Source organism: Lontra canadensis, unplaced genomic scaffold (genome assembly GCF_010015895.1).
Source record: "Lontra canadensis isolate GAN:19392208 unplaced genomic scaffold, GSC_riverotter_1.0 scaffold33, whole genome shotgun sequence".
In the NCBI taxonomy this organism is placed as follows: Eukaryota; Metazoa; Chordata; class Mammalia; order Carnivora; family Mustelidae; genus Lontra; species Lontra canadensis.
The window spans coordinates 18,743,836-18,757,539 of NW_022631027.1; the positions used below are offsets into that span (position 1 = coordinate 18,743,836).

General features: G+C 41.6%; 1 protein-coding gene across 8 annotated transcripts in view; it reads left to right on the plus strand.

Moving 5' to 3' along the window:
• Positions 1 to 313: 313 nt before the first annotated feature.
• Positions 314 to 13,704, plus strand: part of NTNG1 (netrin G1) — a 336,025-nt gene continuing 322,634 nt past the window's right edge. For 6 of the 8 annotated variants that reach the window (XM_032867256.1, XM_032867252.1, XM_032867253.1 and 3 more), the window contains exons 1-2: positions 834 to 2,216; positions 9,164 to 9,922. In XM_032867256.1, the coding sequence (XP_032723147.1) occupies positions 9,677 to 9,922 (246 nt within the window). In that variant the 5' untranslated portion in view covers positions 834 to 2,216; positions 9,164 to 9,676. Of the gene's footprint in view, positions 553 to 833; positions 2,217 to 2,447; positions 2,531 to 9,163; positions 9,923 to 13,704 lie in introns of those variants that run through there. The other 2 variants (XM_032867251.1, XM_032867250.1) reach the window with 2 other exon arrangements.

A 13,704-nucleotide genomic window follows, 5' to 3' on the forward strand; every position in this document is an offset into this window, starting at 1 on the left:
AGAGTTTCACCCTTCAGTTAACTCTTCTTTGCAAGGTCAGTGCTTAAGCAACAAGGTGGGGGAAGGGTGAGGAGATAAGCTAGGAAATCACAAATTCCTGTCCTGGAGAAAGTTAAGGGAAGGAGGATTCATGGGGGTCTCTCTCTACGTTGTGGTGTCTAGGGACTGGATGCCTGGAATCCCTGCCACATTCTGGCTGCTTGGGAGCCAAAGAGGGTCTGGTTATAGGCTCAGTTCAACAATCTTCTCTCCCAAAAACCCTTCTGACACCACCCCCCACTCCCAGCCATTGCAGAAAAGTGACCCCTTGCTCTTACTCTGTGCCTTCATTGTGGGGTGTGTAGTTGGTGACTAAGTGGTCACAATGGCCCATTTTTTACCCTCTGCTTTGCCTTGACTAAACTTGAGTCAGGCTTCACTCCTCCCCACCCAGTTCTGAATGTCAGCTTGCCTGAAAATCCGAACAAGTACTAAAATGCAGAACATGTTTCCTTGTCAGCTTATCCCCCAAATCCCGGACCACAGAGACGCATTTCTTGTCAAACCCCGCAGGTCAGTCATGCCTTCTGTCTACTTCCTCTCATCTGCCCAACTTTCCCTCACTGCGTATTCCGCTTACCATATAAAAGCTTTTTTGTTTGGTTTGAAATGCTTACAGATTTCCGAGATCAGAGCTCTCTCTGTATTGCAATAGTCTTTCTAATTAAAGTCTCTCCCTATCTAAGTTTGGATTTATTTATTTATTTATTTGAAGTTAGTATGTAGTTAAGAGTGATTTTAGGTAAGTCTGAGCCCCCCACTGGTGGGGAATGAGGTCTTGGGGGTCGGGGTTTTGTGTTTTTCTTGGGAAAAGCAAGAAGACATGACAGGCACAGCTCTCTTTTGAACTTCAACTTTCCAAAGGAGAATGGATTTATAAATGAGGAGGTTCAAAGCTTTGCGCTCTAGGGGCCGCTGGCAGGGCCAGGGAATTGTTGGTTGAAAAACACCGTTAGGATCACTGCTAGGGGCCAGGGGGTGTGCTTCGCCAGGGTTTGGAGGAGGAGAACAAGGAGTGAGGGATGGGACGGGCGGGGGCACGAGAGGATGGTACGTGAAGAGTTACTGGAAACGGCCTTCCGTGGGAGAGCTGGGGGTGGGGAGGTGAAAGGTGGTCTCAGCCTCAGCGCGGGGAGGTCATGGAGCGGCGGCGCGAGCGGTCGGAGCAGCAGCAGCAGCGAGCGGGACGGAGTTAGGACCGCTCGGAGCGCCCAGGTCTCGAGGTAGTGTAAGGTTTGCAATCCTTCCACTTGCTGGCAGTTGCAGAAGAAGATCTGCTTTTAAGTGAAACGTTCAGGCCACCCCTCCGAGGGCTGCGGCTTCCCGGGCTCGCTCCTTTCTCTCTCCCTCCTCCGGCCCTCGCGCTCACTCTTTAATTTGCACGCGCCCCTAAGTTTGCCGAAAGCTCGCTGCCACTCGGAGCCGGTCCGGCTAGGCGCAGCGGGCGGGGGCGGGGAGCCCGGGAACCGCAATCCAGAAGCATCGTGGGCCATGTATATTTCATCAAATGGACTTTGGGTGCGTCGCGTCTCACAGCCATCAACGCTATGTGCAGTGACATTTCTGACTTGAGTGGAGGAATGCGCGAAGGAAGCCCGGGCGAAATTGTTACTAGAGGATCTTCTTGGCGCCAATGCTAATTGTCCTGATTTATGTCCCTTCTGACTAAGCTCAACGTCTTCATCTGAAATAAAATGAAAGCTGTGCCAAGCGAGGTAGAACCGCCCGGCCGCTGGTTCTGATCCCCGGGAATCAGGAAATCGTCCTGCAGCTTAAAAAAAAAAAAAAAAAAAAAAAAAAAAATTAAAAAGAGAGAGAGAGAAATAGAAATAGGAAAAAAAAAAAATCCCCAGTAAAAGTTTAAGGCGAGAAGTGGCAGAGGCAGTGGCGCGAGGAGGCGCGGAGAAGAGCCGGCAAGCGGGGGACTGGGCTGGCAAGACCTCCCGAAGGCTGCGATTTCATTATTAATATCACTATATTTTTGGAGGGAGAGGCACCTTTCTCATCCTCTCTTCCTCTCCGCCCACCCCTGTTCCCTCCCCCTCATCTACCTGTCAAAGTCACCGATCTTTTGCATTTCCGAAGAGGACGTCAACGGGAAGGAATTCCCCCTCTCGGCGAGGGCTCCGAGAGGGGGCGACGCGCAGGAGGCTCCCCCTCAGGGGCCCGCGACGAAGGTAATTAAGCGGCGGGGAGTGGCGGGCCGGCGCCGGGCTCCGGGTGCGCGGAGTCCTCTCCCACCGCGGGCCGAGCGCGAGCGGGACCCCGGGGCTGCGGCGGCGGCGGCGGCGGCGGCTCGGGTCCACACCCCACCCCTCCCGCTCCTCCCGCGCCCCGGAGGACGCTCCGCGGGAGCTGCCGCCGCCCGCCGGTGCGCTGCTCGCGGGCTCTGCTGCCGCGGCCGCCGCCCGAGGCGCACCCGGCTGGGCAGGGCCGCCGCCCCGCGCCGTCGGTCGGCTCCCGGCCGGCGCAAGGGCAAACGGGCCACACGGTAAGTGCAGCCGGCGTCCCCCTCCTCCGGCGACCCGCGCTTCTAGTCTTTGCCCCTCTCCCCCGGGCTCCCTCCCTCCGTCCCTCCCTCCGTCCCCCTCCCCCCTCTGCGATCCACAGGCGGGAGGGAGGCTCCGGGTGGGCGAGGAACTTTGTGAAGCGCCTTGAGGAGGCAGCGCACGGAGCCGCGGCGCGCACACAACCCGCACACTCGGACACCCACACACGAGTCTTCCTGGGTGTGCGCCCCGAGCGGGTTAGGGGTGTGTGTGTGTGTGTGTGTGTGTCTGTGTTGCATCCGGAGCCTGGGCGCTGGGTGGCTGCCTCGGTGGACGGACTCACAGGCATCCGGCGCGCTCCCCCTCTCACACACACACCTGGCCACACACAACGCACCGGAGGGTTCTTTTTTCCCTTTTTGCCAGTTGTCTCTGCTTTGGGGAAAAACTTGCCCTCTTGCTGGCCCTGCGGAGCTGGTGGCCACACTGAGAGCTTTTGAAGTCCCCTTCTTTTAATCTCCGTTATTGGTGCGAGATTAAAGCATTACTATCCCATGATGTGCAGCTGGGGAGAAGGGAGAATTGAAAGAGGACCTGACTTGCTGTAGGAATGCTTTGGAATATTTTCCCAGATTCCTTACTGGCATTACTTTAATCGGTTGATGGATTTGGCTAGAGACTTTGAATTCCTATCCTCTATGGGTCTGTGGATATCTATATATAATACAAATAATCCCGAATATTATTGGGCCCAAAATAACCAATTAAGTGATTCATACCCGGGAAAAGTTAGATAAGAAAAGAAACTGCGCCCTCTGCTGTTTATTGTAGTAACCTCACCCTGGGACCTCCACCCCCCACCCCATCCATTTAGGAGGTTGTCATCTTGCAGGGCTTGCCGGAAAATTCCTAGCGGGGATTTTAAAGCAACTTTGTTTGGAAAAGTCGGAGGTTGCGTTCCCATCATCGCATCAGGTATAGATTTCCAGAGAGTAGAGGCTTTTGTTACCCCACTCCTCTTCCATTCTTCTCTCTACTCGGAATGGTAATGGAACCACTCGTTATCATAACAGTTTGTCAATCTTTGGAATGGAAAATTCTGAGTAAGATTCAGAATTCCACTAAACATATGGTGTATCTGGCAGTAGATTTGCTCTAGAAATAAGGCCCTGTTTTATGATTGAAAAAATACTAAAAGTTGTCTTACAGAAACGAGGGGAAATTCACCAGAAAGATCTCCAACAAAACCATTTATTCGAATTTACTTAATGGTTAATCTCCTTAGAAAAAGTTTCCCAGAAATTCACTTTTTCAGAGAAGGAGCAAGGTTTTTGTAATTTGTCTAGCCCTTGAGAGCATCTCTAACCTGTGGGGAATTAGGAACCTCAGATTTCATTAAGTATATTTTGTCACTTTGAATGTCTTACCCACCCACCCCCCTTTCTCTTTGGCAAAGAAAAGGCAGCTCAATAACTGTTCAAGATTCTTTTGGAAGATAAGCAGCTTTCAGTTTTTCATTAAGATAAAATTTGGGTATTTGCATGTGGATCAGGACACAAAGGAAAAAAAAATGCATCAAGTGTTTTGCATTTACTGTTGTTCCAGCTTATGTATGTAGGGGATATATTTCCTTTTCTCTTGCGGATGCCATGAAATGACATCTATTTCACCACTAAAGATCAACATGAGGGCATTCAGAATTCCATCTGTGGCTATTAATGTGGTTATATTTCCTATTGTGGAATTTAAGAGTGATTGTCTTAAATTTTTGTAAGACAATAATTTTATTTGCACACAAAGCTTTTTTTGCTTTTCTGTTGAGATTTTTGTTTTGTCAGCTTTCACAGGGCATGTGTGTTAAAGTGATTCAGTTTAGCTTTTTTAGGATGACGCTAATGTATTTTGCAGTTTCCTTTTGTATATTTGCAATTGGTGCAACTACTTGTCTGCTTCTATTACTATTCCAAAAAAATCAGGTAATATGTCAAAAAATTTTAAACAATTATGCTTTTATTTGATGTTTTCTAAGTATCGTAAAGATTTGGATAGTTTTAGAGTTACAAGAGCATAAAGTCGCTTGGAAAGAAATCAGATTTCATGCAAATCAGAAAGTCAGTTATGTTAACAAAACAAGTGTGTGTGTGTGTGTGTGTGTGTGTAGATATTATAGGTCAGTAAGAGATATAGTGTACTTTAAAAAAGAATGTTATCTTCAGAATCCAGAGTTTTGTTTCAAAACTTCAAGTGGGTGTAGATTTTCTTAAATGTGTGTTTGAAACCTTGGATGTCTGAACTTGCCTACATAAGAAGGAAAGATTTGTTGTTCTATGGTAATGAAATACCAGATTTCTTCCAGGCTTAACTGATTCTGAAATAATTTTATGTATTATCCCATCCCCTAACATCCTGTCAAGTATATGCTATCTGATTTCTCTAATCATTTTTCTCTCAATGAAAACCGAGATCTTTCAAATACTAAAGTGTGCTATTCGGTTTTATTAAGAATCTCATGACAGGCAGTTGCTCATAATACCCAATCAAGGATGAGTAAAATATGTCAATGATGTTTCAGTACTTGTTAAATTCCTTATATTTTGAGAGACAGTTAACAAAAGGGTAGAAACCAATGTTTCCCATTTAAGATGACTAGAAAATGCTCTCTTCACAACAATAAATAAATGCAAAAAGCATTCAGTGTATCTTAAATATCTCGTCTAGTCAATCTCACTACAACAGTGTTGGAATCTGCTAATTTTGGTAGGTGATAGCATTTGGGGATATCTTAATCTCTTTATAATTTTCACTCAATGAAATGTGATTATAGTTAGTGTTCTTTTTGTTCCTCTCCATTCAGAAACATGCCTATTTATAAAATTCTTAATGTCTATGAGGAATGAGTCAATAGTTGTCTATTTCAGGTGTCCTTGTATTTATGGAATAAATAGTCTACTACTACCACCCCCACCTCCTAGTGAAATTATATAATAAAACGAATGAGCTAGAGTTAACGGATTTACTGTCAATATTTTCCTCTCAGTTGATGATATTGGCATTTTTTTTTTTTTTTAAGAATGTAATTGTCTATACCATTGACCACTACGACTCCCATGTACTATTTTGGAAGGCTTCTTTTCTGATGAGAAAAGGCCTGTGAAATTCCTTCTCCAAAGTTATTTCCAGGTGGAAGGGAATTAGCTTCAGAATCTTGGAAAAAGATGTCCTGTGGATGCAAAGCCATGTTATAGCCCCTTTTAGTCCAGATGAATAACATCTGTCAACTTGAGGATATGACATAATTTTATATTTTCATATTGGCTCTTCAAATTTATATATCAGTGAGAGTCTATGGAGTTCTCATAGCATATTAATGGGTATTTTTATTAAAGAGGACTTCTCAGTGCTTTAGTGCACAGGTAGAGATGACGGCATTATTTGAAAACAGTTCGTTCCCAAGGTTTGCAAAGCAAAGAACTGGTACCTGGGGCTGCACGGAGCTCTTCCGAAACTGCTCACATTTAGGTGATGTGGATACCTGAGGCAGTTTCAAAGCCCCCATTACTTGGCAATTAGGTCAGTTATGGGCCAGAAGGGGTTGGTATGGTATACTAAATCCCCAAATATGTCATTGACTGTCCTTCTCATTATCCGTTTGCCTAACTATTTGCTGTGATGACCTAGCTTTTAAGAAGCTGTTGATGATTTTAACCTGGTTGAACGCATAGCCCGATGGGAACCGGTACCATTAGGCAATAGAGTTTGGGGGTAAATAGTATTCTATTTTCATATCATTTTATTGTCTTTGAAAACTCCATAATTATACTGAGTAGCAAATTCCCCATTTTGACAGAGGCCTCTTTTCCACTGTATGTCCTGGAAATTCATAGTTTTAATTTCTTCTTAATTTTAAATTAAGAGGATTTTCTTTGAAGTGTAAGTGGCACTAAAAAAAAGTAAGGAGACCCGACATGAAGAATACATTCTAGATTACATGCTACAAATACAAAAATTAGAATGAAATTAAGCAATTATGTTAAAGAACAGTTTAGTGACCCTCTGCTCCTGATCTGTAATATGCTGTGGTCAATATCTTTTTCTGTGTCAATGGGAGCTCATTAAATGTAAATTCTGCAGACTAACTGAGCCATGCCATATTAGTGCTTGCTAAAGCTTGACATTTTTAATACATTAATAATATGTCTGTAATGTAATGGAAAACTATTAATCACAACTGGTTATGTGCCAGAAATTTAAGCTATAATTGGCTGCTTCTTGTCAAGAATGTCTGCCGCACAGTCCTGCAACTGCCTAATATTCAAATATCTTGCACTCCTCTGCATTTTTCCTTGTCAGTTCTCTAAATTCGATCAATGGTATAGTCCATAATTCTGTGTAATGACCATCATTATAATTCTGCCATTCTTTAATGATAATTCGTTATATTGGGATTGCTATGTGTCAAGAAATAGTAACAGGTTCACATACATTTCCTCAGTGCCCAAATTTTCCACGTACATATGTGGTCATCCTTTACTCAGTGATTGCAAAAAGGCAAAATGTGGATAAAGACAGAGTTACAAAGAATAAATAAATTAGGGGGTAACATTTACTGGTTAAAAAAAAAAAGTGAAGGTTAATCTCAGAGCATTCAAATGTATACTTAAGGTCACATTTTAAAAACAGTATTAAAAACTAATTCATAATTTTCACTCAATTCAAACTCAGAGCAGTCCATTCCCGGTCTTTCAAAATTATATTGCTCTTGATAAAGAAGTTGCTATGTATTTGAACCTAAAAATTGAAGTTAATAATTTCTAGTCTAGTAGATTTTACACTTCTTCTGTTGTAATGCTCAGGCCCAGCTCCCCAACAGCCCATGAAAGTGTTTGTTCTTGTTATAATGAAGTAGTAAACACAGTTGAAAAATGCATCTAAAAAATGTGCATTTGTATTATTTTAACACCTTTATAGATTATTAATTGTCAAATTGTTGGACGTTTCTGAAAATATCAATTTAAGATTACCACTGAGTCTGAAAAAGCAGAGGGCTGCAGTAGCCAAAACACATGGTCTCTGTGATTTCTTTCCCTTTAGTTTAAGATATCAAAATGTGCCCAACACACCTATGTGTTATAAGGAGGAGGCAGATTCAAATCTGCAGTTTATACATGTTTAGACAAACTGCTAATTATTGCTTCATAGGAACTCAAATATTCAACACTTTTCCTAATAGAAAATACCACAAATTACAGCTGTATGATAACATTTTATGAATTGAATATAATGAAAATTGCACTTGCATCCATAAAGCAATTATTATAAATTACTTTGCTATGGAAACACTATTCAACCATCCAGTGGCATTTCATAGTCTCTGTGGCTGAGCTCATTTCAAGATGGTGCATTATTTAAATATATTGACTTCCTTTTATAAGATTGTTTGAAGATAGCAAACTTCCCTATTTAAAGCACCTAATGTGAATTAATGGGTCCGTAATGATATTTTCTAAACTGCAGGCTTTTTTTGTCCTTTTCCAGTTGTTTAAAAAACAGTTACTGGGACTCTGACAATATGAACGAACTAATTACACAAATACCTCTTTTTTACACCTGGTTTCCAAATATTGTTATTTGGTTTGACTTGGACAGTGATTTCTAAAGAGCAAAGTTGCCAGTTCACCTCTCCAATGACTAGAACCCATACTTGTGGAGGGTGCATTATCAGCTAACCTAAAGTACTGTTAAACAGTAATTTTTATTTTCTCTTAGAATTAGTGCCATATTATTCTGCTTCATGGCCTGTTAACTCACCCTCAGCTATTTTTATGTGTGCATTTTAAATTGTGCGTTTTACTACAGAGCTTTTAGTTTTAAAGCAGCATATAATACTCGCCTTTGGGACAAATTCTCTTCTTCTGTTACAGAAAGTAAGTGCAAATGCAGATGTAATGGCTATAAAAAGATGTAAGAAAATAGAAGATTCTTGTGAAAAGAAAATTTGCTCCTTTGGTTTTATTTTTGAGTATTTTTTTTTTTTTCTAGAGAGCCAAGTTATCTTTATCACTAACTGCAACTAAACAAAAGAGGCTAAATTCTTCCAATATAATGAGCAAATCCAAGGAGACAGCCTTGTGCCAACAATGCTGGTTTTCACTCCAGCTAACAAAAGCTAAGAAATGTACAAGGAATTTAGAGATTTTTTAGGGTCTCTTTGCCAATAGACAAAAGGCATACAAGTAGTTGTCACTTTTTTGTCATGTTATAAAAGCATTCATTTCGCCCATTGTTCTCCTGATAGATTTTCTAGCACTGCAATTCATGAGAAATGTTTAAATCTAGCTGCTTGCTCTCAGTTTTGTCAAGGTGGAAATATAATTTTTGAAGTGAGGACATGTAACTCACCTGGGACCTGCACATCTGTCTTTGTTATGGAAGAGTTAAATCCTTCATATCAAGATTCTCCCCAATGTGAGTAATTTCTATGGTTTGCTCATTCTAGCAAAGCAGCGGAGTAAAGGTTATCCATATTACACCAATTTGCTTTATATTGCATCAAACCTCCCAAATGTCAACATATCATACAGTTTGTAATGCATTGATTCTGGGGCAATAACTCTTACTCTTATTGTTTCTTAAAGGGTGTTGGTGCCAGAAGGAAAGAATGATTGATGAGAAGCAGACACCTGGCTATAGACACTCATCCTTTTGCTTCAGATACTGATATCCTGGTGCGTCTGAGCATCCCTCGTGAGCCGTGGGCACTGAGGATCACCCAGGGTTATCGGATGTACGGCAGGAGAGCCATCACTTTGCTAAATCATTCTCTGCCACTGGACATCTTTTACAAACACCAAACCAGACGCGAGTCTAATAGATATGTTCTAGGACAACAAAAAAGCGGCAAGTTATTGTCAACGCCTAACGTCCAAGTATGTTAGGCTTCCACCAAAGTCCTCAATATACCTGAACGCACACAATATCAACCCTTCGCTTTTAGATTTGGAATCTACACTGAGGTTTCATCCTCTTTTTTTTTTTTTTAAATATACAGACCTACCTACATATAGACATATATGTATATGTAAAATAGACCTAGCTCACAGATAATCAAACCCTGCTTTATTACTGCGAAGATTGCCAAGAATTTAGAGATGTATTTGTCAAGATTCCTGTCAATTCATGCCCTTTGGGTTACAGTGTCCTCGGTGATGCAGCCCTACCCTTTGGTATGGGGACATTATGACGTGTGTAAGACTCAGATTTACACAGAAGAAGGGAAAGTTTGGGATTACATGGCGTGTCAGCCGGAATCCACGGACATGACCAAATATCTGAAAGTAAAACTAGATCCTCCGGACATTACCTGTGGAGACCCTCCTGAGACATTCTGTGCAATGGTGAGGCAACCCTTTTGCATAACTATTTCCTATGAAGTGGGAGCGTGTCGTATATGTGTGCAAGTGCGGTGAGGGTAAAGACTCGACTCATGCAATGAGCTGAATCTGCGGGGGGCAGATCTGTGCTAACAGATCCTTCCTTCTCAATGGAGGCTGGCTTGCAGGACCTGGAATTACACATTGCAGTGTGACTGATGCACTGGAATGTACCTTCTGTCTTCCTGCAAACCAAAGCTTCCACTGAGACTGGTGTACTGTATATAAATTATAAAAGAAAAAGTTCAACTGAATGTTAAATTTCAGATTGGAGTCTGGGAATATGATTAGGTCATATGCATCATGGTAAAGGATAAACTCCATTGGTAAACTGAGTTTAAAAACACAGAGGTTTCTTCACATACCTGTATGAGGCCAGCCCCGAATTTTGTAGTTCAAGGCTAGATTAGAGCTCATGGTTATCCTCATCTGGACACTGCTTGGGTGTGGAAGTCTTTGTTTAGGAGATCAGTGAGAAGGGAAGCAAGGAGAGGGAGCTAATGCCTCTGGAAAAGTCTCATTTGTCAACTCGTGTAGCTCCTTATTTTCAAGGGTCACGGTTTTCTATGGGTATTTTAAATATGATTGTTGGAATGTTGAAAATGCATTTGCTGGAAAGTAATGACCTGGGCATACAAATTCAGATACCATCCTTTGATAAGCAGAATTACAGAATTCATTGTTTTTGTGGTATACATAAGTCTTTTCCTGGGCAGAGAGTTAAATCCTAGGTGAAAAGGTAACATTGGAGCAATGCATTGAATTTTCACTTAGGATGTGGTTGAAAGTTTACCTATAAGGTAAGGAGTTTGATGATTAACATGATGTAAGTCAAAGTGCTAAAGAATTCAGACAGTATATTCATTTGGTTTATGTCAGTGTTTTTCTTTATTATAGGTGGTCTTTATTTGACACTGGAATTGTGATCCCACTTCTCTCCACAGAACAGATATAATCATATGGCAGATTTTAATAGTATTCTTACCTGACTTTATTATCTTGAACCTGGCCTGGCATTTTCAGGATAGTGAAATTATTAATCAAAGTAGCATCTGTTCACAGTCCCCAGTGAGTTAAATTAGCATAAGATCATCTTATACCTAGCACTGTAGAAAAGGTTTTGTAACAGGAAACAATTTTGAGCAATAAAGAGTGTTTTTACCTAAAAGCTAACGGCTTGCCATTTTTCAGAACTGCCTTTGGGGACTGGTTTGAATTATAGTCTAAACCCGATTTTGTGGAGAGTGAGAAAAAGAGCTTGGCTATTAGGTGTCACTATGACTAAAGTGGCCTGAAAGACTAAATATTTCAAAGAGAGGACTCGTCTTTCTGGGAAACAGGTATGCGGTTTGAAAAAAAGGGCAAAAAAGGTATGTTTTAGAAACCAGAAACTTCCAAAAGAGTTTATTCCAACCCATTAGCAAAACTATGATAAATCTGTAAAAGAGCAGGGACCTTTGTTGGCTTTATAGAAAGCTGTTTGATAATCTTTCATAAAAAGTCAAATTTAGGGTCTCACTGCAAATCTGTGGTGCAATTGCTGGGTAGGTAATAGGTCATGTAGTCTTCCACTCCTCACAGCAAGAGAATGAGTTCTGGGCCAGCTTTTCATGTTACAAAGGTCACTGTAGCTCTGTTTATTCCTTACATGACACTTGTAGTGATATGCCTATTCTGAAATTGTTTAATAATTTACAAATCTAAGTAATATAGCAGATCTGCTTCTTAGGGTGCCCTTTCTACTTACATCAGCCCTATATGGTGTGTTCAGCTTGTGCTTTAAAAGCACAGCTTTCCTGATCTCCACCCCTGGCAAGAGAACGCTGGCTGAGCCCTGCTCCTGTCCTCACATGGAAGGGTTTACTTGGGGTCTTCAGTGTGCTTCTGTTTCCTACCATGAGTGGAAAAGGGCACATTACAGAACTTTGCATGGCTGCTTTTCATGGGGACACGGTCTAAAGTCTTTAAACAAGTCCGTTCCTTCCCAGTTCACTAGCTGTGTGATGTTAGAAACCAAAAGAGAAAAAAGAATTAAAATGATATCCCCCAGCTTTCTCAAGAGCAGTAATGTGAATACTTAATACGTTTACCCCCAAGTGCACAAGGTAGTCTTTTAAAAGGCCACATCTTAGTCAGATGCAGATACTTAGTGCATTTAAGTTTGTCAATGGGCAGAATTGTTTTCCAAGGGATAGCATAAGATTTGCAGGATGCTACCTATCAATGCTTTATTTGAACTCTAATATGCATATGACTGGCATAGCAGATTTAATAACCTATCCTTTAAATGCAGACTTTGGGACTATTTCTAAGCATCTTATATGCCAAGTCAACAACAGTGGCCTAATATAGCAACACTTCTCTGTAGTTTTGGATTTTCCATAAAACTCTTTAGCGTAAGGGTTCCTGACACAAGGCTGTAAAGCTGTCTTCGGAAGCTGTCGTATCAGACCCGTGTAGGTGCTCCTCAGCCCAAGGTCCAATGGGAATCCATAAAGTCACTTGTGTTATGACTTTCCTATTCTTTCCTCCTTGACACATGCATCCATACCTGCTTCCTCAGAGTCGTTAGTGCCCATTACATCAGGGGAGCTGCCACAGAAGCACAGTCACTACTTAGCCCTTATATGTAAATGTTTGCTTGCAAAATGGTTTCAGAAATCACCGGCTCTGTTAGTGACACCCTTATTAGCTATGAGTATAACAATTCTGAGCACCAAGGGGCCATTTGGTGAGAGAAAGACCCTGAAGTTCCCATAGCTGATTTGTTTTGTATAAAGTTGAAGTTCATTGGCAATGCATTAAGAGCCACTGTTGCTGCCTTTCTCTAATGCCCCATCCTCATATGGCAGTGACCATTCAGGGAGGAAGAGTATAGTTTATTGTAAAACTTTAGGGGAAAAGGGCCACATGATTCCATTTGAAAATAGATCTCTGCTTCCTAACCTGGATGACCTATTTAATAGTTCTTCAGTGCCTAGTGATTTTAAATGGTTGTCTATTAATACTACCAGCATTATGTTAATTTTATGGGAGCACTCTGACATTTCTATTTACGTGAATAGAATAGGGGAAATAAATACACACACACATATGAATTGGTGTCAGACCATAAGTTTTCTTTTTAATTTAATATATTCCTCTTAAGGATCTGAAAGGTAGAAGAGGGTTAGCCTTTTTTGTTTTTTTGTTGTTGTTGGTAGGCTGGGTTAGTATGTTCCTATAGATCATGTCCTTCTCCCGGCCACAAAAAAACCTTTCCATAGCCCAGCTTTGTCAGAAAACAGAGCATCTAGTGACTGCAATTTGTTTCAATTTGCATAAAGAGCAAATAGGATGATCTGAACCTGCATGTAAAGCTGAAGTGAAAAACACAGAGCTCTGACTTGTTCTTTGTGTTTAGACAAACTTCGCTGTCATATCTCCACGCAACACCCCAGTGGCTTAAAAATGGCAAAATTATCTGCAATTATCTCCAGCCTGCAGCTAATTTTCTGGATAAGTTAAACAGAAGCTTTGAAAGGGAGCCTGCAGACGGGAGAAGTCATGTGCATTTGTACAATGGCTGGTGCGGAAGTGCTGATGGCTATGGAAATGTGAACCCCCGAGAGCTGCTGCGGATTTCAGAGCCAATCAAAACTAAATTAGGAAACAAAGATTATTAAAAAGTCTTCTGTGCATGTAATTTTGGCATAATATTATGAGGTGGACGTTAAATGTTTCCCTTGGAGACCCCAGCATCATTA